This window comes from Pinus tabuliformis, chromosome 4_2, assembly GCF_031772625.1.
Source record: "Pinus tabuliformis cultivar Carrire ecotype Pingquan chromosome 4_2, CPIR1, whole genome shotgun sequence".
NCBI lineage: Eukaryota > Viridiplantae > Streptophyta > Pinopsida > Pinales > Pinaceae > Pinus > Pinus tabuliformis.
The window spans coordinates 1,057,564,412-1,057,590,796 of record NC_142304.1 but is presented as its reverse complement, the minus strand read 5'-3'; the positions used below and the strand labels follow the sequence as shown (position 1 = coordinate 1,057,590,796).

Here is a 26,385-nt window from a genome sequence, read left to right as displayed (position 1 = left end):
GAGTAGGACTACTGGTGCATTTTCTTGGTCACAAGAAGGAATATGGAGCAAGCTAGCTGCGTATGAAACAATCATTCAAGGTAAAAGAGATGGATTAAAGGCTAAGGAATGAGGGGCAATTAAGAATCTCTCATTCAGATTAGCAGAAAGAAGATAAATGAGCCCTATCTAGGAGCAGTTAAGAATTCCTAGATAACAGTCATTCATATGTGAAAATAGGTCAAACATGAGCCATAACAGAATTCATATTCATGCCTAATTCAAGAGGAAAACATTAAGAAGCCACAGAAACTGAGCATAGAGTGTAACCAAGAAAATTCTAAACCAATCCTTTGTTCTGTGGCTCGAGCATATGTGAAATTGAAACAACAGAGGTAAGGAAAACTTATTGATTCATATAGCAGCACAAGAATTCCGCATTTAATTCTTCAAACCATTAGACACAGAGCAGACAGTCATTCCTCTAAAGCTTTTCAGCAATCTTTGATTAAGTAAAACATCTCAAATATCCAGTGCGAGTCTCTAATGAGGATTATCAACCAACCAACCCTTTAAACAATACAGAGGGTCGGTATAAATAGGGAAAATTATCCAAAAATTAAACTATTATAGCCGACCTAAACAGGTCTGAAAGAAAATGATTACTTTAACCTAATCTTATCCAGAAATAAATGCATGAAAATATCTTTGAGCTACGCTGAGGGCAGCTGTATCAAACTAAGTTAATATCTTTCCTGGGTGGCTGAGTCAGTGCAGTCCACGTGTAATAACTGTGATTTGTCCTTTTTCTCCACCTCTAACTTGGTTTTGCTGCTGTTTTGCTGGCATTAATGTGCACTAATCCCGACCAGATAGGCTTTTAAATGGCCTTAACTGCTTTGTTGACTTTGATGAAGGCTTTTAATTTTCACCTAATTTGATGTTGCTGAACTGATACTCTTTGCCGCTCCCTGATACTCTTTGGCGCTAATCCTGGAGTCTTTAATATCTTATGAATGGTTTAGACTGTCCCATCGATCCTTCATGGCAGTTGTTCGGCCTTCTATTGCTTTAAAAAGTGTGTTTTCCCCTTTCTGAATGCTTTGCGAAGAAAAACGGGTCATTTTGCGCCTTTCGGGCTTACTGGGGGCTGTGTGATGAGGGGCTTTCCATTTTGGCCCATTTCCCGTAGCCATGCGCGATTAAAAAACTGCCTCAAAATTTGAATCCGGGCTTCCTAAGCACGATTTTCGCCCTTCACGCCTTTTTGAGTGATGACGTCAGCGGGTGGGACCCAGTACGGCAGGATGACGTCAGCTAGTGACGTTAACAGTACGGCGGGTGACGTGGCGATACACGGTGGCAGTGATGTGGCAATGGTGAGTTGGCAGTATGGTGGCAGGGGGCCGACGCAGGCAGATGACGCAGCAGGATGACGTCACTAGGCGGAGGACGTGGCGCCGATGTCACCCAGGGGAGGGCGGTTTGGCGGTTTCGGGCGCACCGCCTTTGCAATGGAGTGGTTTGGGAGTAGGGGGCTTCGCCACACCCGAGAGGGCGATGCGTGGCGGGAGTACGGCGGGAAAACCACCCATCTCCCAAACGCTAAACATTGGCAGCTTCGGAGATGAAAAAGCCCGCCCGTCGTTGATCTGGGGTGCGGGCGATCGGACGGTTAGCGGGACGGGTAAGGCGGCGGAGGGATAAGGGACGAGGCCCATGCGCCTTTTGATTAATTTATTATGTGACGGAGGGTTTAAAACATTAGGGAAGTGGGTTATGGGGTTATAAACGAGTGGGGGTTAAATGTTTATGAGCAAAACCTTAGGATAAGGGCAGAAAAGTGGGTTTTATACATGGTTTGCGCACTGGGGGTAAAGTTCAATGTTTATTCAAACATTTTTAACACTAAACTTTAAACAATCAGCGAGAGGGGGTGAGAATGATGAAATGTTTATGGGTAAAGGGGAAAGAAAAGGTTATTAACTTAACCAGATGTCAAGTTAATCCCAGGGTGTGGACGTGGAAGGCTAATGTCAAGCTCCAGGTGAACTCAGCATTTCCCAAACTTGATATTATATGGCTATAGTGCCAGGGAGGGTGTATTTAATATTTTTGGGATTTTATATATTTTGCATAATACGCGATAAGGGAATATACTAGGGAGTTAGATAATAGAGTTAGAAGTTAATATGAAAATGACCAGAAAGTGCTAAGTATGGGACCTTAGGCTATTTTGGGGAAAAAGTTGAAACAATAGTACTCCTAAGCAAAGAGGACCTTCACTTAGGCAAATATAATGGAAAATGATGAAACTAAGAGGAATCAAGCAGATCTCGACCTCTTCAGGGAAGTTAGTAAGTGATTTGGGAACGAAGAAGAAGGGGAAGTTAGTAATGTCCAGTTTGAGCTCCTCCAAATGGAAAACTGCCTCCAACTTTTGATCCGAATAAATATGACACTTGACAACAAGAAATGGATCACAAGTCATGATTCTTCAACTACACAGCTACCTACCCAACCTACCTTCCTAACATTTTTTCTTCTTTTTGGTGGGTGCACTTAGACTTGCAGACGCATCTTCACAATTTTTCTTTTGACTGCCCTCCTATCTAAATCTACACTTATTTCTGCCAAGGGCCCAGATTAAGCAGTTGGGCTCCTTTGATTCTCTACCTATCTATAAATCTGCCAAGATTAAGCTGTTTGGACAGATATCATTCTCTATATTCTAAAACAAGAATTGAAACCTAGGGAGGCCAGGATTAAGCTGTTTGGCCTTCCCTTAACTGAAAAACTTTTCAAAAATGAAATAACTCATCAAAGTTAGAATACAGAAGTGGTATTTAGACTAGCACACTTTCATGGCCTCTTCTTTGGCCTCTTCTGGAAATATGGAACCTTGCAGCATAAAAGATGACATATTTGGCATGTAAAAATGTCAATCATGATATATGAACACCTGTTGCAACAGGAGGCTAACAGTGGCTCCACTTGGGGATGGTTTTTCCTTGTGAAAAGCCAAGAACAGCAGGTCAGACTACCTTGATCTTCTGTTGTTGCTGTAGACTGTGTTAGTGTCAGTCTTTCCAGCCTTCCTCCAGTGATCAAACGTGTTCTTACAAAGTGATTTTGACGTGTCAAGGTCAAATTTTGTCATTTCAGTGAGTCTTCAAGCAAAATTTGGTCACTAGGCATTAGGTCTAGGGTTTGCTCTCACTCTTTTCAAAGTTTCCCAAATGCCAATCTATGTCACTATTCAGCTGAGTCTATCATCATTCATAGGATTTTCATTATCATCTCAGTGTCTAATGAGTCATTTTACACCTTGTCCATGCTTTAGTTGCTCCTAGGTAAGGTCATTTTCCTCTCCTAGGGTTTTGAAGCCAATTTCTCTTGGACGGTCAAATCATCGGCAAAACTTGTATCCTAATGTTCATACACCTTCCCCTATCCTTAAAGTACCTTATCAAATGCTTCCCATCACTGAGATTCCCCAAATTCCTCATTTTCGCACAAACCCTAGTTTCTAGCTACAACCTGGCAATTTTCTAGGTTGGGCCTGTGTTTTTCCCTTTTAGACCCCTTCTCCTCACTCAATCTCCGAGATTCCACTTTCCCCTGATTCCTAACATCCCTCCCTACTTCCAAAAATTTCCCCAAGAATTTAGAAGCCCCTTATCCCCTTCATTTCGCTTCATTTCGACAAAATTCCTTGTTTCACACATCGGGATAAGTTTCACTCAAAAGATGTTTCAGAGAAATCAAAGATGAATTTTGGAAAACTGAGAGAGGTTTTTGTCCACAACAGTACAAGGACGAAAAACCTCATTCACTTTTTGCACAGGTGTCATGGTTTTAAAGAAATGTTAAAAATACAATCGCCAGATCCAAGGAGGTTGGCCAAGGCACTAAAACGACGGAAAAGGCCCGATCCACTCCAAATTTTGGCCAAAGCCTCTTTGACTAAGCATGGTACTTTATTGGGGACTCCCAGCCCAAATTTCAAGAAATTTGGAGAAAATTTTGTCAATTGTGAATTTTTTGGGCTAAAAACAGGTTTTCTTCACCAACGCATAGCGCGCCGCGGGCGACCCTTAAGATGGGCAACTCCATTTCAGGAAAACTCAACATTTTTAGATTTTTCATGCAAAAATACACTTTCTCAGCAATTTCCAAGAAATTTCACCAAGTTTTGAGCCTCCAGAAGGTCAAAAAACATGCAAAAAATGACTTTCTGCCACTTTTTTGACACACAGGAAGCAGTCTTGGGAGATTGCAATTTTGGAGGGGCAAATGGACACCAAATTCAGAAATTCCACTTGGGTTGGAAAGTAGACATCCAGAACGTTCCAAAAATCCCACTTTTGCCTCATTTGGACACCTGAGAGTGCCTCAAAAGTTTCTCCAAAGGCGCGCTACGCGTTCAGAATCAGGGCGCTACGCATTGGGCAATTTTCACAGAAATGCACCTACAGCTCAGCAAAACACAGTTTTGACTGGATTTTACTTTTTGGAGTGGATTTTGATCCTCCTTGTTGTAAATGATGTAATTTTATGATAATTTGACACTTATTTATCTCTTCTAGAAGATTCATTCATGAAATAGGCAAAATTTAATGAATGAATTGGTTTCCTAGCTTATAGAGGCAAGTTGTTTTGACTGCCTAGATTTTAGTGCTCAGTTTGGAATTGGTTGAAACAGCTCCTAGGATAGTGAGCTCGACCCCTAAAGGCAAGGAAATGTGTTAGCTTGCCTATATTATGTATTTTCTTAGTCATTTTCATGGTTGGACTCTTGAGGGAGAAGCTTCTATTGTATTACTCATTGTATTTCTGCAATTTTTGGCAAAGGAAGACCAGGGTTTTGCAGTCCTTTTTGGGATTCCTGTGGTTACATGTATTGATGGTGTGTTTCTCTTTGTACTTGTAAGTTTTTTATGTGAATCATCTTCTTACTTTTCCTTCTACAAATTAGGCAAATGAAGTGTTAAAGTAGAATTCATGATTGTCATGCTCTGCTTTTAAGTTTGCTTAATATCAATGTTTTCATCTGTTTAAGGAGAACTCAAGGTGAATTGCTTGTTCTCCTTAGCTCCTCACCAATCATTCTCATCCATCCAAATCTTTCAAAGGCATCAATACAGTCTCCTACCTTGCCCCAAAGAACCCCCTGCAAAAACTGTGTCCAATCCCCGCACCCAAAATTTCCTTTCCCCGATTTTCCACCAAAATCCTAAAAATCTCAAATCAAACCTTTTATCAGTTTACTAGCCTAAAATCAGTGTTCTTTATTGGTTATCTCCGCCCTTTGAAGATCTTTGCTGAGATATACCGGAGAGAGCCCTCTCCTACCCCGTAGGGCTAGCTACGAGGCTAAGTGGTTTGATGTTGCCTTGGAGTTTGCCTTTCTCAGCCTGAGGTGAAATTTCAAGCGCTAACAGACTGGAAACACTTCTTTGTGCTGACTATTAGATAATTGAAACTTTGGAATAAGAATGGCACTTTCCCTCAACTGAATTGCTGTGAACTATGAAGCACTGTCTGCTTTCTTCTGCGTGCTTGATGTTATGTACAGTATTGCTTGAGCATTGTGCCTTTGAAAAATAGAGATAAAAAACTGATGTGTTTGCTTTAGCTCTGGTCTAGAAACAATTGCTGATGTGAAATTTTAAAAAATGCTCCTCTCTTATTGATACTGCTTGACTAAAGACTGCAACTTGCCCATTGTTTGCTTTCACCATAAATTTTTGTGATATGACAGTGCTACTCTTGCTGTTTTGCTGAAATTAATGCAGAGATAGAGCTTTTAAAAGTGGAGTATTTGCATTGGCTGTATCTTCACAAAATTTACTGTTGTTCCTATAACAATCGGTCTGCTTATATAAAAATGAAAACAGGGTGCTGATATATACAAATATTACTGTACAAGAAATATATACAGAGCTATATTGTATCCTTTTAAAAGGGATCATGGTAATGTTTTAGCATATGGCCATTAACAGGGCCTTCTTCAGCTATGCTACCCTCTACGGATTTGAGAAAATATGTGTTATTTCCCTAAACAGCAGAAATAATGAATGGCCCTTTCCATAAAAAAATCAAATTTGCATGTTTTCCCTTGTCTTCTCTCCGTGAATCCCACCTTATAACTTTGTCACCAATATAGAAATCCTCAGCCTTAGCTCTCTTATCAAACATCCTTTTGAGCTTTTCTTGCAAAATTTGAGCTCTGTCATAAAGTTTCTCTCTAGTTTGCTGAAGATGAATGGTTTGGTTGATTCTTCGTTGAATGTCGTTTGGTTCAGCCTGAATCTCCTGTAATAGTCTGATAGTAGGGATGCCCAAAGATGAAGGAAACCTAGCTTCCATGCCATATACTAGCTCATAAGGGCTCATCCTAATGGATTTCTTTGTTGAAAGTCTATCTGCCCATAGGGCATTTGTGAGCTTTCTATGCCAGTTCTTCTTGTTTTCTTCTAGCACTTTCTTTATGATATTAATCAGGCTCTTATTAGATGACTCAGCCAAGCCATTACCTTTGGGGTAATAAGCTGTGGAATGCCCCAAGGTGATGTGAAATTTGTGGCAATAATTGATCATTTTTTTGGATTTAAAAGCAGCGGCGTTATCAGTAATGATCTTCTCAGGGCAGCCAAATCTAGAGAGGATGTTGCACTCAAGGAATTGGATAATGATGGTTTCATTGGCTTGTCTGCATGGGATGGCTTCAACCCACTTGGTGAAATAGTCGGTGGCTGTTAGAATCCATTTGTGCTGGCCTGAGAAAGAGGGATGGATTTCTCCAATGAAGTCAAGACCCCATTGTTGAAAAGGCCTTTCAGTTGAGATGGGTTTAAGGGGCAGGGGCAACAACTTTCTTTTGCCCTCAAAGATTTGGCATGTGTGACATGAAATGGAAAACTTCTTTACATCTGCAAAAAGAGAGGGCCAATAGAAACCATCCCTTAGAATTTTATCAGCTGTGGATTTCCAATACAGATGTCCTCCACAATCACCTGCATGGAATTCTTTCATGACATTGTTAGTCTCATTCATGATTAAACAATTAAGCAATATACCTTCATGATTTTTCCAAAATAATGCACAATCTATGACACAAAACTTTGAAGCCTTCATTCTTAAAAGTCTTTTCTTAGTTCTGGACAATCCTGGGGGAGCAAACAGGTTTAACAAAACATAGCATATATCAGCATACCATGGGGATTGCAAAAAGGTTTCACTGATCTATGGAGTCGCCAGCTCCTGTTCATTGTCCAATTGGTTAATGTCTAAGGCTTGAAAGTTTGTTTTGGACATCAGTTTGGCTAAACCTTGTCCCTTTATGAGCTTGGTTGGTTTTATTTCTATGTCATACTCAAGGGTGTTTGCAATCCATTTGCCTCTTTTGTCTTCTAATCCCTCTTGGGTTAATATGTCCTTTATAACAGCATTTGGGACATAGGCAATTACATGCGAATATAAAATGTACACTCGGAAATCTTTGATTTCTTTGACCAGGGCATAGGCCTGCTTCTCCATGATTGGGTATTTCAAAGGGGCATATCTTAAGGCTTGGCTGAAAAATGAAATTGGCTTTTCAGCTCCCTGATCATCCTTTTGCAAAAGGACAGCAGCTATGGTGTGATCATATGCAAAAGAAAATATGATAAAGTCCCTATCAAACTGTGGACTTGTGAGGACAGGGGCTTGGGTTAAGGCATATTTTATGCCCTCAAAGGCTTGTTTGGTTTCAAGAGACCATATTACCTTGGCATCCTTTTTTAACATGTTTCTTAACAGTCTTATGAGCTAGGCTAGATTTGGAATAAATCTCCTTAGGAAGTTAATATTCCCCATGAATGCTTGCAATTCTTTTATGTTTCTTGGATATGGGATCTGGAGGATGGCTTGGATTCTTTCATGATCAATTCTAATCCCATCCTTTGATATGATATGGCGAAAGAGTTTGTCTTCTTCAAGGCCAAAGAGGGATTTTTTGGGGTTCAAGGAAATGCCATATTTCCTGCATGTCATGAATATTTGCCTTAAATGTTTCAGGTGTTCTTGATCAGATTTAGAGAAAGGGGTTAGATCATCAAGATATGCAACTAGGAAATCATGTATTTATTTGGAAAATGCAATATCCATTTCCCTTTGAAAGGTATCACCAGCATTTTTAAGTCCGAATGGCATCTTCACATACTTAAATGTTCCCCCTGGTGTGGTAAAGGCTGTCTTGTCTTGGTCATCCAGGTGAACCAGTATTTGATTGAAACCTGAGAAGCCATCTAGCAAAGAGATTCTAGATGATCCCACTACTCTCTGTAGAATATGATCCATTTTGGGCAATGGGTAGTGGTCTTTTAGGGAGACTTGGTTTAAATTTCTTAGGTCTACACATAGCCTAATCTCTCCTGTCTTTTTCCTTGTAGGAACCAGATTGGATACCCATTCAGAAAATCTGATGGGTGCTATGATACCTGCTTCAAATATTCTTTTGACTTCCTTTTCAATCAAAGGGAGAAGCATGGGATTGATTCTCCTCAGTTTCTGTTTGAAGGGCTTTTGGTTTGGTTTTAAGGGAATGGTGTGTTGGATCACTGAGGTGTCATAGGACTTCAAGTCCTCATAACTCCAAGCAAATACATCTTGGAATTCTTTGAACAAATCAACATATTTAGGCTTTTGATTGGGTGGAAGATTTTTGGATAATTTGATCATTTTGCACTTCTCTGCTGTCCCGATGTTATGTTCTTCGATAGCAACATTCAGGGGTTGCATTTTTGGTTTCTTGGGAACATCATTAGCATCAAACATGTATTCCAACGGAGTGAGGTCAGCAGGGAGTAAGTTATCTTTCAGATCAACGATCTCGGCCTCTGTTTCTGCTATTTCCTCCAAATGCATCAGTTTCAATTCTTCTATATTTGTATTATCAAAAAAGTTGGGTTCAACATTCGTTTGGTCGTTATAGGTGTTATAGCCTGCTGATTTTCAATAGTTTTCTGTTGTTCATCTGTCATAGCATCCATGTCAATGTTAATATTTGAAAACTCATGTTCAAGGGTGAGGAAATTGTTAATCTGGGCATCATTATCGAACACTTGCCAATCTTTAACATTATTTGGGACAGCGGGCCTGTGTTTTATTTCAGCAGTGAAATGATGATTTGGTTCAAAAGGAAGCTTGCATGTACTAGCAAAAGTGACCAGGCTATGTGCATGAATGTTATGCTTTCTTGAAATCTTGGCAAGCTTGGATTCAGTGAATGTGTTGAGTATACTAGTGGCACTAGTCCTATAGGCCCTCATTCTATTGTCATTGGTAACAAAATTACCTTTCATCTGTTGTATGATTAAATCAGATTCACCTAAAATGGATACTTTTGCAGCTCCTAGAGCTTTGAGCAGTTTAAGGCCTAAGAGGAGAGTCTTGCTTGTGGATAGTGTCAAGAGTTTTAGTCATTCTTGTAGTGGACAGATTTGAATTTTCTGTTTGGGGAGGTTCTTCTTGTAAGCTAGTTGCCTTGATTGTTTTGACAGTTTTATCAGTATGGGAAACCGATTCTTCATTGATGTGTGTGTTCATTTCTGAAGCCAACGGCTTGTCATCAATGGGAGGACATATTTCATCATTAAATAAAACAAAAGAATCCATATCAGAATGGATTGAGTAAATGGGAAAATTTTCAGGCTTGCTCTCACTAGTTACCACATATTTCATCAGTGTTTCTCTATACAGTCTCTTTGGTTGCCCAAAGACAGATATAGTGGCATAAGAGAGGTCTAATCACTACAACAAAACCAGCGATTAGCGTCCCTTTTTACTTCTTTTTTTGCATCTAAAGCCCATTTTTGGTGCTATTTGCATCCATTTATCAAATATGGTGCAAAACTTGACACAAAATTTGCATCAAGTTTTGCACCAAATCTTACACCAAGTTTAGCACCAGGTATTGCAATAGGTTTTGCACCATGTTTTGCACCAAATTTTATGCCAAGTTTTGTGTCATCCTTTACACCAGGTTTTGTTCCAGGTTTTGCATCAAGTTTGGCACCTAATTTTGTTTGACATACTTTTGCATCCTCATTTGCATCCACTTTTTGCACCTACACTTGCATCAACTTTTGCATCCTTTTTTGCATCCTTTTTTAAATCATTTTTTGCATCCATTTTTTCATCCATTTGTGCATCCCTTTTACGCCAAGTTTTACATCGAGTTTTGTGTCTAGTTTTGCATAAAATTTTGCATCTACTTTTGTTGCATCCACTTTTCCCTCTTGTTTGGCATCCATATTTACATCCTCTTTTGCATCTATTATTGTACCCACTATTGCATCTAATATTTTTGTGCCACAATTAGCGCCTAGTTTGGCACCTCCTTTTGCACCCACTTTTGATTATAATTTTGCATCCACGTTTGCATCCTCATTTGCGTCTAGGTTTTCATCAACTACTACATCTATTTTTGCATCCCTTTTTGTATCCAATTTTGGACCGGGATTTGCATCGGGTTTTGTGTCTCGTTTTGCATCTACTTTTGCATCGACTTCTATTGCATCCACTTTTGCACACAATTTTGCATCCACTGTTGCACCCATTTTAAATTTCACTTTTTGCATCCCTTTTTACATCTTCATTTGCATCATACTTTGATTCTTTTTTTGCATCTATCATTACATCCACTTTTGTTATGCCACAATTTGCACCATGTTTTGCACTCACTGTTGTATCCACGTTTGCTTCCAATTTTGAATCCATGTTCACATCCTCTTTTGCATCAAATATTGCATCTATTTTTGCATCCACTTTTATGTCAGGTTTATGCATTGGGTTTTGCATCTTGTTTTGTATCTACTTTTGCATCTACTTACATTATATCCATTTTTTGCATCCAATTTTGTTTTGCCTGTTGCATCAATGTTTGCTTCCACTTTTACATCCATTTTTGCATCTTATTTTGCATATTTTTTGTCTATTGTTACATCCACTTTTGTTGCACCATATCCTACGCCTACCATTGCAACCACATTTGCTTCCACGTTTGCATCCACTTTTGTTTCATCCATTTTTGCATATACTTTTGTTTCCGTTGTTGCATCCACGTTTGTTTCACCACAATTTGTGCCAAGTTTTACACCTACCATTGGACCCATGTTTACTTCCACTTTTGCCTTCATGGTTGCATCCAAGTTTGCATTGACAACTGCATCTACTTTTGCATCCACTTTTGTGTCAGGTTTTTCATGTTGTTGTGCATCTACTTATGTTGTATCCACTTTTCATTCAATTTTACTTCTATTGTTGCCCCCATTTCTATGTTCGCTTTTGCATCCCTTTTCCAACACTCATCATATTTTCTGCATTGATGATATTCCTTATGGCATTGACAATTATGAACAATTGATGACAATGTCAATAATATTGACAATGATGAAAATGAAGATGATGGCGATGACATGAATTGTGATTATGATGATAAAGACGATAGTGGTTACAATGACAATGATGATGATGGCAATGATTATGATGATGACGATGCTAATGACGTTGGCGAATCTTCCCAATTTTAGATGTTGTCATTGTCATAATCATAAGCATTATCTTTGGTGTCATGATCATCATTTTCATCTAGGTCATCATCAAAAACAATAATGGCATGAATGATGATGATGCATGATTACAACAATGTCGATAGAAATTACATTAATGATGATGATGGGGATGATAAAAATGACAACGACGATGATAATGGTGGTGATGATGATCATCATCGATCATCTATCAAAAATAGAGTTGTTATTTCTCTTACGTATATCAATGTGTCCTAAACAACCCTTTTCTAGCACTGATCACATTTTTTGGGTTGATGATATTTCTTACAACATCTACAATTATGAACAATTGCAAACAATGTCCATAATGATCATGATGATGGCATGAATGGTGATTATGATGATAATGTAATGATGGCAATAACAATGACAAGGATGATGGTGATGATGATGACAATGATTATGATAATGAGAATGACCTTACAATCTTATGGATTCGTGAACAATTACTAGTTTCAATACCATCTTCTGGATACATATTACTAGCATTCTTCATGCATTACATTTCCATCGACATCTCTACTCTGAGTAGTGGATGGCATGTCATCAATGTATGCTAATTTCATCAATTCCTCAAATTTTTCACGTGGTAGTGCTCTCTTCAATGCTTCTCTTCTTCTCCTAGTATGGTTTAAAGGATGAATTGGATCATCTCGTTGAATTCTTAATGGTCTAGTTGGATCTTGATCATTAATAGGTGTATCATCAACATCGTTTACCTATAATTAAATGCAACCATTATTTAATGTTAGATAGCAATTAGTGTATAGAACATGGATCCATTTCAAAGATATACGCAATAAATTACTCAACAAAACAACATTATACATGTATACAATAAATTAAAAATATTATTTTTGAACACATTATTTTAAAAACAAGCCACATTAATTTCATATTCTTAGATTTTCTACCTTAGGAACATCCAAAAACAACAATTGTCTCAAATTATTCATCTATGCATGTAGTATCATCATGACCAACCTCTTGTTCATTGTGTTGATTTTCTATTTCATTTACAAACTCCATTGTCATATCCTCTTCCACCCATTTCTTTTTGCGTGATTTAATTGTACGGCGTAGGCCACGTCCATATGCAGGTATTTGTATTAGTCTATCAAAATGATTAAACTCCTCATTTGTTCTGATTCCATTGCCAACCTAAAATAATTGATACATGCATTATTTTTTCCAAGGTTAGAGATTAGACTATATGATGTACTTATATCGTCCATTAATTCATAACTGAACTTATTTATAACACCCACAAAGTATAACAATTGTATCAAAGTATTCATTCCATGTATTATCATCATGACTAACCTCTTGTTCATTCCCAACTTTGGTTGAAGATTAAGATGTCATCTAAATGCACCACCACAAATGCATTGGTGAAGGGTCACAAGATGTCATCCATCAACTTCATGAAGGTTGCAGTAACATTCGTCAACTTGAAAGGCATGACCAACCATTCGAAAAGTCCCTCCTTGGATTTGAAGGTAGTCTTCCACACATCAGAATTAACCAAACTTCAAGTTAATATTGCTGGAATATTTTGCCCCCTTGAGTTGGTCCAGAAGGTCATCAATCCATGGGATTGGGTACCTATTATAGACAATGATTTTGTTTGGCACCCGATAGTCAATATAGAGTCTCCAGGTCCCATCCTTCTTATGTACCAATACAATCAGACTCCCACAGGGTGATGAGCTTTTCCTAATGTGCCCTTTCTGCAACAACTCCTGAATTTTCCTCTTGATCTCATTCTTATCCAGAACACAACGTCGATATATTGATCCATTGGGAATGTCGCGCTTGGGGTCAGATCGATGGAGTGCTTGACCTGAAAATGGAGAGGTACCCTCGCAGGTGAGGTGAAAATGTCCTTGTACTCCTCCATGACCTTGTCCATCTGCTACTACTGTGCAGAGGAGCCATGTTTGGAATTTGTGGCCACAATATTCTTCTTGTCCTGAGGGTGAATCATAAGGAAAACAAATTTCCTAGTCTGTGAAATGATCTTACTACATTTCTTTGCAGAGATCAAATAGATGGTGGTAGGCGGGGCTACTCGAGCTAAAGGAGTTGGAGACTTTTGGCTAGTCTAGAGAATATCACAAAACAACTCCTAAACTTCAATGCACTCGCTTTCCAACACATACTAAGAAAGGGCAACAAGTTGATAAACATGCTTGCCAATGAAGGACTCAACTTCACTTTAGAGGTCATGGAATCTCTATGGGAACAAATTTTTGTTGCTCAATGGAAGCATGAATGTCAAGACATTGTTGAACAAGACAAAGTTCCCTAAGGTGGGTGCACAACATTAATTTTCCTGATTGACCATGATCTGTAGTAATCATATGAGAGGGAGGCAAGATGCCCACACCCAGCGACCTGCATGGCATATCTACCACCACCATCACAATTCTCAGTAGAGGATGATATTTATGGTATTATAGGCATTTGTATGAAAGGAGGTGGGCTACTATCATTTCGTAGATCTCACACTCTTCGAATCGAGCACACATTCATGGTTTTGTGTAGGTGAGTACACCACTGTCATTTAAAGAAGCAAAGCATATCATGTTGGATCATTAAGAGAAAAATACAGCCAATTCTCGAAGCCTTTAAATAGGGCATATGGTCATGGGGTCCTGCAACACTCTATCAATGAATCTAGCTTGCAAGCGCCATGTAATCCCTGACGTTTGCACTTGCAATCAACCCCTTAGGATCTCCACTTTCGGTTATCATCCATGCCTCTCCTTTACAAGGATCTCTATCAATCAAGTTTGGTCTTCTCCTTTACTCCCCTTGCAACTCACTTCAAGATTGGTTCTTTTCCACAACCTCTCTTCTTGCTCCGATTTGGAATTTAGGATCTTGTCTCTCTGTCCCCATGCTTGGCTTTATTTTTGTTGCAGGTTTCCTCACCTGAGCCTCCTCACAATTTTAACCCCCCCCCCCCCACTTTCAGTTAGAAAGGTTAACCTCTATCTAGTTTATTTTTACCCACCATCGACTTGTTCCTCCTTTCAATCGACTTTCTGCCGCCCCTACCTCTCACTCAGTCATGGTTCGATGTTGCACCACCATCTCCACAGAGGCAGAACATAGGGGCAGATCGAGTCAACTCCCCTCTCCTACTCCTCCCTCCCTGCATGCCTCCCATGCTCAGGATTCCACCGGAGCCATCGTGGACCATTATCAACGTCTCGTTCTTGAGGTCATGTAGTGAGCTATCGCTTACATCAAAGGGCAAGTTCGCTAGGCTAGAAGATACGTGCCAAATCATCACGTGGAGCGAGAAACACAAGATTATATTCATGATAACAGAAACTCCACCAGGGCGAGGGCCTCTGCTTAAGAATATTAACCTGTAATGGCATACTGAGACACTCATGGGCCAGGTACTTACTGACAGGGTTGACACCTAACAAGAGCTCCTTATTTGATGTTAGAACTCCTGGACAGAATGAACAACATGGAGAACATGCTGAATGACATGGATGACAACCTCAACCAAATTCTATCTACTACCCAGCCTCCATCAACCACAGGAGATGACTCTCACCCTCGAGCTCATACTTAACACCCTGTAGAATGACAACTCAAGTGCAACTCTAGGAAAAATGATAACTCTCTCTATACCGTCTCTATTCTTCTACTTGTTTCAGAATGTATTTTGGTCTCTTAGTTTATGTAATTTTGTCTATGTATATCCTTGTTTTTGGTTTAAATTCCCAGACTCTCAGGTCAGAAAGAATGCGAGCAATATGAAAATTTTGTTTATGTGCTATTTCTTTGACCTCCCTAACGATAGACCAAACCAATCCATCTATGTTATAATCACGTTTTTTCTCGCAGTAATATAATCTAAATCCTCTAATCTTACAAAAATATGTCATTATTAGCTCAAGGCTGAACTCTTATGGGATTAATACCCTTACTTACCGGATTTTATTTTAAAATACTCGTTTATCTAACTTACTTGATACATTAACCCAACTACCTTGTTATTTACTGCGCTAAGCGCATGAAATAACTCCATTCTTTCAAACAATTCTATCTCTTTATTTATCCTGTAAACTATTTATAACAACATTCTTTCACCCTACCTTATACCTTTATAAAAAGATTTAATTATCATTATAAATCTCCATCAACAATTATATTTTTATAATATCTTTCCTCAATGATCTTATTACTTTGAAATAAAAATTAAAAACTATCCTAATCCCTAAATATAAACCTTTCCCTTTCCCTAGAATGGAAAATGGTCCTTCGCACTCTTATAACCCCTAAAAACATATTCTTTTAAAATATATAGCTATCTCAATTACCACTCCCGTTTAAAAAACACCCTAACATCATATTCACCACTTTTAAAGATTCTCTGCAAAGATTCACCACTTTCGAGGATTCCTTGGGATTGGACTATTCGACATACATAACAAACAAGTAAAATGGTCCAATATCAATCAAAATATCCACAATATGACATATTCCATAAATAACTAACACCCCTGAAAAAAAAAACACTTTCCTTTTAAACACACCAAGATTTGCAATGTTTAAATACATTGTAAACTAGTCTGACCCCTAACCAGAGTTTGATAAAAATCTCCTAATATTATTAAATTTATTTAAAAAAATAAAATAAAAAATATCTCTATTTTATAATAAATTAATTAACATTTGACCAACTGAAAATTTCGATCACATGATGTTCCATTCCCGAACCTCGTCCCCCCAAAAGAGGGATTTCTATCACGAGCTGTCTGATTGTCAATAACTAAGAATTTTGCAATAAAATAGATTAAACCAAAGCCCTGCATAGTACCGTGAGGCTTTAAAATCCCTTTTAACAAAGTCGTATCCACACATCTCCATTGATTTGGCCTTTAAGCTCTGGAATCTCCCCCTTCTTCTTCATTTGCCTTCAGCTTGCATTCTTTCAGTGTTACTAGCGGCAAAAATGAGTTCTGCAATGCGACGATTGGTGGGATCTGCACTGAAGAATGCATCATCTTCTTCTTTCAAAACTAATTTTATGCCGAGAAGGTTTTATTCGAGTGGTGGAAGTCCGCCACGCAAGGTTGTTGTGTTGGGAGCTGCTGGGGTATCGGGCAGCCATTGGCTCTTCTTATGAAACTCAATCCTCTGGTGTCAAAGTTGGCGCTCTATGATATCGCTGGCACTCTAGGTGTGGCTGCAGATGTCGGCCACATCAACAGCCGTGATGAGGTGGGTTCCTCTTTTCCTACCGCGTTTTTTTCGTTCTCTGTATGCTGGATCTGTTCTCTCTGCGAATGATAGAGATGTTTTGATTTTAGTTTCAAGGGATCTCCATTGGGATCGATCGTACGATGACCCACTTGGTAGGATCTACTTTTCGTTAGTGTTTTACCTGTTATTAGTTCTTTGATTTTACGTTTCTGATATTGTCCATGGTCAGATTCTTCATCATTTTGCATAACAGAGTCATCACCTGAAAGACAACCAACATGATAAAAAGTGAAATCGGGTGCTAGAGACAAGGATTTTGCTGGAACAAGACCTTCACCTCAAGCCAAACATGGTTAATCCCACACAAATCGACCATCATTGTGTAGTGAAGAAGAGACACCCACTCAATCTGGAAATGCAAGAACAATTGTATACCCCCATTTCCCTAGTTTGTGCAAAGCAAGAGAAAAATAAACATCTCATGAAATCAATAAAATGGTAGAGGGAAGATGATTATCAAGAGAAAATGAAAACATATACACTAAAATCGATTTATATGCTGCATCTTTCCTTCCATTGGGAAGGTCAATGAGGTTGACTCCAGTCTTTTGACAGCCTTCTCTCAGTCTTGGAGGAAAATTATTAAAATCTCCATAATGCCGAGAGCATAGTGACAACACCTGTAACCATTGGATGCAACCCAAGAGCCATCCTAATATTACCTGCTACATCCTCTGGATGGACTTCCCCAGGAATAGGGCAATTTTCAATATCCCAATTTAGAAATATCCTCCGACTTTATTAACTAGTACTTATTCAGTGACCAGTAACACATGGGATAGTATTATTTGCAATTTTCTTAAGGAACTTCATCAATCTTGAAAGATGAGCCATATCTATTTTGCAATATAACTTTTATGCATCTTGCACATTCAAAAATGCCATTGCCTGAAAGATGCATTTAAACAAGCTGACCCCAGACAATTTTGTCTCATGAACACATGCCCACTACTAGAACAATACTAATGTGGACCTATGCACTGAGAGGAAACCGAAACCATGTTGCGGAGACCTGAAACAGAAAATCCCCAAATATATCCTCAGAAGGTCAAAGTCCAGGTTTATTTGGAAATCAAGAAATTCTGTTCCTTTCAAATACGTTTATATAATCTGTTCAGAAAATGGGAAATATCATCTTTATGGGGTCACATGTCCTGTACATCCTGCATTAGTTAATAACAAGTCATGAAATAAAATTGATCAGTAATCAAACAAGTCATGTTGCTAGAATCACATCACAAGAGACTAAAAAACAAAATCATTATGTCAGCCTTCAACTTTCTCACAATATAAAAGCTCTCATTTCATCTTATATATTTGTAATAAGAATTCCTCAATAAAATATATAAATTACATCTTCCAAAATGCAAACCATAACCTCTACTCTGCATATTTATATGTCGCTATAGATAAATTACAAACCTATAATTCTCAATATCATTTAGAGCTTTGTTCCATAACTCTAGCATTTTCTTTTTAGAAACAGCTTCAAACTCTTGAGAAGCCAAGAACTTCAAAATGCTGTTGAGAATCAAGATGTCAATTACTTGCTTAGTTAACTCTTTAAAAAATGTATTTTGACAATGCTCTAAATAGTTTGAAATCATCTATCCTGAGACATTAAGATTTGATACTTACATCTAGACAAAGAATGGTGACTACAACATCGGTGGATTGTTAATTTTAATAAACTTTAGAACCACCGTCAGCAACAACGAATTTCCTTTTAATGTCGCGTTCCTCCATCACAATTGCAACATCTATAAATTTTTGAATTAGTGCTTCAAGTTATTAAACACCAAATACATTGTAATCAAGATCATCGGTGTATCTTTGTTAGTCCAGTGTTGAAAAATTCAGCAGAATTGCACAGGAATGGCTTACCAAAATCCCATGCAGTTCTCGTTTGAATATTTCTAGGCTTGCTTCTGCTGCATATTCATCAACATTCAAATCTCCTTGGAGGATCATCTCTCCATCCCCATCTTCGTCATCTTGTTCACTTCAACTTCCATCATCTGAACCTCCATCTCAATGTGAAGCCATTTTCACTTCTATGCCATATGCATCAAAGTCATCACATAGGTCATTACAAGCACCTAAATCTGTGAATTCTTGGACTCCTTTAAACTTTTCCCTTCTCTAACTTTCCAGTATGTTCTTTCTTCCTAAGCACATCTCTTGAATCATTGGTAGAAGAGTTCATTTTTATATTACCTTGTATGAACTTGTTTGATAACTCTCTTAAAGACACAAACTTATTGTTTCCTTTTCTTTCAATGATGTGGTGAAGACATCATGCATATTTTCTATCAAATTAACTAGATTATAAGAACCATACTCCAATAAATATAGAGGTCTGCCAAAGACCTTTTGATATTCAAATGGAACATGTACAAGAAGCATACTTCCTCTATATATATTGAGAATGTCTTTTTAAACCTTGAATATTGCTAGGTTGCACCCAAAAATATGAAGTTTTTCCTGCATTTGTTTCATTAGAAGGCATTCCATGTTGACCAGAATCTGTGACAGATAATGTCTGCATAGGCTTATCAAGTGCAGACAATATGACACTAGCTGTTTGAATCCTTTGCAATGAGGAAGATTTACCTACATGAGTGGGTAGAGTCCTTGAAATAGGAGCTGGATATTGTGTTGACCATGAATGCACTATAACATTATTATCATTTCTTATGAAAGAATTTGGGTTATATTCTCCAACCACATGAGAAGTTTTTGTCAAATCCATCGAAACATGCTTTGGATTTTTACAATAAATTTGGTTTGGAGTATTTCCAATGTTGTATCCATTCTTGAAGCTCCCTCTATAGACAATAGCTTCTTCATCATTTTGCATATCAGAGTCATCACCTGAAAGTTGGGAAGATGGTATTTTTGAATATGCAATTCACATTCCTACAACGAACTCTTAAGCATGTCTTCATGAAAATGGCACGTAGCACGGTCAAAGAGCAGCTTTGGTCTTGGGTTGGGTTTGATTCCTAGCTTGTAAAATTTTCCAGATGTTGTAGTTTGAACTTCGAAGATGAAAGTACAAAACATTGGTAGACAAACTGCTTAAGAGTCATTAATCATGTAAAGGGTTAATGGCTGAGTATTATATTTTGTGTGAAACAAGAAAACAGGAAATTAACCGTTTCCCTGAGAAAATGCTTCAGGGACTGCTTGCCAACCTACTTTCTCTATCCAGGACTCTGGCTTCTTTTTTGGTGACTTGTCTACAAAATGCATTTGATTGCTGCGACTGCCAACTTGACACCACGTACAGCTCTAGAAGAAGATCAGTGAGAGCTTAAGAACATGTGTTTCTTCCGATTAAAATCCAGAGTAGTGTGGATTATGTATGCTTTTGTATATTTTCAACTGTTGGTAATACTCATCCTGGTTCCTCTTTCTTCTCCTTCATACCAAGTTAATTTTGTTTGCCTGAGTTTGGTTATGGTATTGTGTTTAATGATGGTGTGATTCCTGGCTAATTTTACATGCCTGAATTCCATGTGTTAGACCTATGAACCAAAGGAATCCTACTGAAGTAGTTAAAACCTCTTTGATTTGAAAAGCAAATACCCATTAAGCTAAGTAGGTTCCCGAATCCCTTGATAGTTCCAAGAACAAAATGGAGGTGTATTCTACAACCTGAGTTGTGTCCACTGCCCCAAGCCCCCTGCTCCCACCAAGCGTGTATTGAATCAAATCCATGCATTTGGTACATTTATGATTTAATATGGATACTGGACTCAGTGTGCAGCTTCAGAAATCCCAAATACATATTTCCAGTTTAGCTTCAGAAATCCCAAATGCATATTTCCAGTTTATCCAAATAACATAGTGTTTTGGCTTTTGTCAATTTTACTCGAAATCCAATGAGTTGAGCTTTACAGCCTCTAAGAAAGAGGGAAATATTCATAGACACAATACAGCTAGAAAGGTTCAGGCTGTCTATGTAAGAGGGAAATAGACACAATACAGCTAGAACTGTAAGAGATGGCTTCTTATTTAAATGCTTTGAGTAAGCATCCCTGACTATGTACAGGAGATCGTCTTTATACCAAGTGTTGACCCTGGCTGTCGAAAAAGAGTCTCCATCGTAGGCTTTGAAGCTCCATGGCTACTAGCTTGTGCAACATGTTATTGTTGCTACGGGGTAGTGTAAACTATGTAATGTCTTAAGAGCAGAAACGATTCATCATGCAAAAGGGATTAATAAAGTTTAGTAAAGCAAGAAATTTTTTGAACTTTATGGTTTTATGCCATGGTCCTTTTATTGAAAGAGTGGTTGTCAATGATCAAGTTTGGTGTCTTGAGTCCCTTCTTTAATATTATTTTATAAAAGTTGGCCCTTTTCCTCTGCCTTCAAATTGCAGGGAAGATGGTATTTTTGAATATGCAATTCACATTCCTACAGTGAACTCTTAAGCGTGTCTTCATGAAAATGGCACGTAGCACGGTCAAAGAGCAGCTTTGGTCTTGGGTTGGGTTTGATTCCTAGCTTGTAAAATTTTCCAGATGTTGTAGTTCGAACTTCGAAGATGAAAGTACAAAACATTGGTAGACAAACTGGTTAAGAGTCATTAAGCATGTAAAGGGTTAACGGCTGAGTATTACATTTTGTGTGAAACAAGAAAACAGGAAATTAACCGTTTCCTTGAGAAAATGCTTCAGGGACTGCTTGCCAACCTACTTTCTCTATCTGGGACTCTGGCTTCTTTTTTGGTGACTTGTGTACAAAATGCGGTTGATTGCTGCGACTGCCAACTTGACACCACGTACAGCTCTAGAAGAAGATCAGTGAGAACTTAAGAACAAGTGTTTCTTCCTGTTAAAATCCAGAGTAGTGTGGATTATGTATGCTTTTATATATTTTAGTAGTATAATGGCTGCCTGAAGGATCCAATGGCTACTTAAAGGTAGGTCCCTTGTCGCACAAACAAAAAGATATTATACATGAATTTGATGTCTCGGTTGGCTGTGACCTTAAAATTTGGATTATTAATATATATCCCTAAGAGACTGGCACCCCTCTCAAAAGTTTGTAGATCTCTCAAAGGTCTGCAAGTCTGGTCATGGATGAAACTACCTTTGATACAGTTGCAGATTCTTTTATGGATCCTCTTAATGAGCCCAAAGAGGTCTAATCACTTGTCCAAATCTTGTAGTCAAGGAATGCATAAAGAAGGTGTGCCTTTCCCATCATGTTGCTTACAACTATTGCCTGAAAATGCCAAAACACAATGCCAATGCCCTGCATGCTAGATAAAGTTAATAACAGTCTGAAGAAAGGTACAAATATAGATGACAAGACCTCCTTCTAGGGAATCAAAATGGAAAATGACGCTTAAATATCCAATCAACGAATTAGAATTTCACCACTGAAGTTCAACCCAGATTAAATTGCTTGCTAGGAAATGTTGATCTAGAAATCATCAACAAGAATTTAGATGGGAGAAGAGAACAGTTGAAATCCAAGATTGCTTTGAATGCACTCTGTCAATTGCTAAAACAAGAACAATGCTTTTCTTTAGATTGTGGGTTGTTCAAGAGAGGAGAACTATAATATTTATTTCTGTAGATTCGGTCCTCTTAAGGCATTTAAAACAGAAAACATTTAAAGATAGTTTTACATTTTAAGGATAAAATATCTGGAACCTTTCATCATGACACCTGTAATGTCATTTAACAGGCATTGAGCTTTGCAAGTTTGATCCTCAGGTTACACCGCAGTAGAGCATAATTTCTTTAAGCAAGAATCTTTAAGCAAGTTGTTGATCTAGATTTACATATTGTTCTTGTATATAATCAATTCTACTGGAGAGGTTAACGAAGCTTGAAGACTTCTTTGAGTCAAACGAATAGGTGATTGACTCATTATTGACTCTTTATTTAGACAAATTGCAGCTAACGTTTTCCCATAAGAAGTAAATACTAATTGAAATGAACTTAAGAGTAATTAGCTGCGTAGTCCAATGCAAGTTTGCAGCCACTGTTAAAGCCCTGTTATTCTTGTTTCTCCTCTTGTAGTTAGTAACTTAGCTTTTGGACTTTTGAGAAAATTGTCATATGAATATCAATATAAAAAATATCCTTGGTCTTCTATTTAACTGTGCACAAATCCACTGATCACGAGGTATCCTCTATAACATTATATATTACATACAATCAGTATGTACTACCATTAGTGTGGCAAGTTAATAGATAAAGAAGTATGTTTCACAATTATTTGTTTTGTTCATGTACTGGTGTGTGTGTACAGTATGTATAGTATATTGTTACATATTATATAGATAGAGATATGGAGAGGGGGGAGAGTGTACTGGATAATGTTTTCCTTCTATCAGGAATGGTATATTTGGATTCAAGAAATCATCTAGAATTGGTTTTTATGGCATTGTTGAGGACTTGATATCCATGGCAGGCAATTGTAAATATGATCAGCAATCCTGTAAATTCTACTGTACCAATAGCTGCTGAGGTTTTTAAGAAGGTAGGGACCTATAATGAAAAGAAACTCTTTGGTGTTACTACTCTTGATGTTGTCCGTGCAAAGACGTTCTATGCTTCAAAAGCAGGGGTTCCTGTTGAAGGTATTTAAAATTCTGGCTTGTTATGCTTAGCTACTCTCAAATATTTAGTATTCTGTAAAATATTTTTATTTTTTATAATTTAATCATGAAATATGCATCCTGGGCAAACATGCCAGGCACTTCTCCTCATTTCAAGGATGGTATCATAGGGCTCAAGGCCATCAGAAATATAGTCAGCTCAAGATGTCACTTGAGGGAATTGAACCCGGGTGGGAAGGATAACAGCCTTTGCACACAACCATCTGGGCTAGACCCAATACATGATATGCTGCAGGATCTTACCAACATCATGCTTTTTTTAACATTAGATACAATTCTCAGTTTTATGTTTGTTGTTGATGTCATCCTATGCTGTCTGCAGAAGTTGATGTTCCTGTTGTAGGTGGACATGCGGGTGTTACAATTCTTCCACTTTTTTCACATGTATATGACTTTGTTGCATCCTCATCTTGAGTTTGTTCTTTACTCTTGGATATTAGAAGATTAATTTATCAAAGATAAAATGAGATCATAATTACCTACCCTTCAATACAGTTAAAAAGGGAACATACACTTTTTTGTTTTGATAATTTTTTTTAGGCAACACCAAAGCCAAACTCTGTATTATCTGAGGAGGACATTAAAGCCTTGACAAAGTGCACACAGGATGGAGGAACTGAATTTGTTGAAGCAAAAGCAGGGAAAGGTTCAGCCACACTGTCTATGGCGTAAGTTTATGTTTTGGTCCTCTATAGTGGCTAATATGCATTCATATCTTTTGAATGTTTTTTTATTCTTATGTGACTGTCTAGAGTGCTGAATTTTTCATCTTGATGCAGTAGTTGGAGTCAGATAATCTTATCATGGTGTGTGCTTCATGATTTCATGCTTGGCATGCAACATGATTTCATGCTTGATAAGTACCTAATCTGAGATTCACTATCAGTGAGAATATGGCATGAAGGAGCTTCTTTCTCTTTATCTGAATCTTGTACTTCATACATTTGCATGTCTCAAATCTTTTGCCTTAAGCTTAGGTACTTATCCTACATGAAATCATGTAGCATGCATGTCTCAAATCTTTTCCCTTAGGCTTTCTCATTTGTGTGAAACTCAGCGAGTGCTTTTAACCTGTGAGGTTTTACCGATGGATTCTTGCCTTTCATTTACCTTAGTTTGATTGAAATGTTCAGAGTTAATCTAGATTCTGCATGCAAAGATCCTTCCCTAAGAAAAGCCATGAGTCTCTTCAAGGATGTTATTCCTTCTTAAACATAAGATATGTCAAATGGATCCCGCAAAAGTTGTGTGCTTGATGATGGGTAAATATGGGTATGAGATTTACAAATTTGCACTTACATGTATGCCTGTGGTTGCAATTCACAGATAGGTGCATAACATCCATTCATTACCTCATCTTGAGCATTTGAGCATGGTTCATGCAAAAAACATTGCTGGTCAGTTAAATCCATTAGTTGAAAACTTGGAAGTGAAGAGTAGTGTTGTAGTCTTCTCTATGTTGATGAATGCTTTTTGAGACTTCAAAATGTTTAGACATGCAATTCCTTTTTCATCTTGCTCCTGTGTTCTCAAATTTTTTTTTTCTACTATTTTTTAAGGCCAAATATAAACCATGGGATATATATTTTTACCCTGAAGACCTCCAAATAATTTGGAAAAGGAGGTGTTGCAGCGAAAGAGATGGGTTGAATTTGTTGTTTGGATGGACTCTATGGTATGTAATCTTAGTTGGATTTCCAATATACTTTTAAACCATATTTTCATTTTATTTTTTAGTACTATTAGATATTATATCTTACCTCATTTTATGGTTAACATTGTATAACAAAAACATGCGTTGTGTTATGTAATTAATACTAACATGTAATATTGATTTTTTTTGTCAGAATGCTATAGGTAATGATTGCCAAGACGATGATCCAAATTATGTTCAACATATATCAGGAGATGATGAGGATGAGGATGAGGATGATGGTGGTGAAGGAGGAGATGATGATGATAGTTGCGGTGTTGGTGATGATGTGGATTAGAGTAATGAGGATGGTCAAGATGATCATGAGGATGATCTTGGTGGTGGTAGCTAGGCATGCACATGCATTGTTTTTTATGAAGAAATTATTGTGTAGAATGACATTGTTATTTTTAGATGGGTGTTGTGAATTTACCCTATATCAATGAGACATTTTGATTTTGTAATCATACGATGAGTTTGATTTATGTATGTTATTAATTTATCGTAATGATATTCATGAAATATTTTGATTTGTTAATCATATTTGAATTTTAGTTGTTTTGATTAAAAATAATACTGATTTTATTAGTATTATGTTGCTATTTTATACATGTTTTGAAAATTGTTAATGGCACATTGTTATTTTTTTGGATGGATGTTGTTAATTTCTCTTAAATTTCTTTACAAATAATTTTGAATTGTGATATCTGCCTTAATGATATTTAGAAACTATCATATATTTCACTATGAATCTATAAAGGGGGTCATATATGTAAAGAAAAATATACTCTCTATAAGAAGTCAAATGCGGATGTAACCATGGATGCAAAATTGAAAGTAAAATTGGATGTTAAACTAGGAATTAATACAAAATGCAAACAATTGACATACAAAGTGTTTTAAATTAGAAGTGAAAAATTGTGCAATAGTTGACACAAAGAAGGGAACAAAACATGGCATACAAAAGGATATCAAATTGGGCAAAAACAAGGACACATAAATGGGCACCAAATTAGATGCAAAAAAAGACAACAACTAGATGTAAAATAAGATGCAAAGTTGAGCGTTAAAAAGAAACAAAAAACGTTACAAATTAATATGCCAAATGATGATGCAAATAATGGTGTAAATTTTGGATGCAAACTTGGGTGCAAAAAAG

At 37.5% G+C, this 26,385-nt stretch overlaps 1 protein-coding gene and 1 long non-coding RNA gene across 2 annotated transcripts; both read left to right on the top strand.

Moving 5' to 3' along the window:
- Positions 1-1,286: 1,286 nt before the first annotated feature.
- On the top strand, positions 1,287-24,205 carry LOC149173236 (malate dehydrogenase, mitochondrial-like). The gene is made up of 4 exons (XM_089426626.1): positions 1,287-1,358; positions 23,326-23,494; positions 23,856-23,917; positions 24,074-24,205. The coding sequence occupies exons 1-4, from the start codon at positions 1,287-1,289 to the stop codon at positions 24,203-24,205; spliced, it is 435 nt and encodes a 144-aa protein (XP_089282752.1).
- A 941-nt stretch (positions 24,206-25,146) lies between these two features.
- LOC149173235 (uncharacterized) lies at positions 25,147-25,520 on the top strand. The gene is made up of 2 exons (XR_016259666.1): positions 25,147-25,208; positions 25,381-25,520. It is a non-coding gene; the product is annotated as an uncharacterized LOC149173235 (long non-coding RNA).
- The last annotated feature ends 865 nt before the right edge of the window (positions 25,521-26,385 follow it).

Coding starts and splice junctions, on each gene's coding strand:
- LOC149173236 (XM_089426626.1), top strand. CDS start 1,287: ATGACGTCAGCTAGTGACGTTAACAGTACGGCGGGTGACGTGGCGATA. Junction 1,359..23,325: donor GTGGCAGTGATGTGGCAATG/GTGAGTTGGCAG, acceptor TATCCATGGCAG/GCAATTGTAAATATGATCAG. Junction 23,495..23,855: donor AGCAGGGGTTCCTGTTGAAG/GTATTTAAAATT, acceptor TGCTGTCTGCAG/AAGTTGATGTTCCTGTTGTA.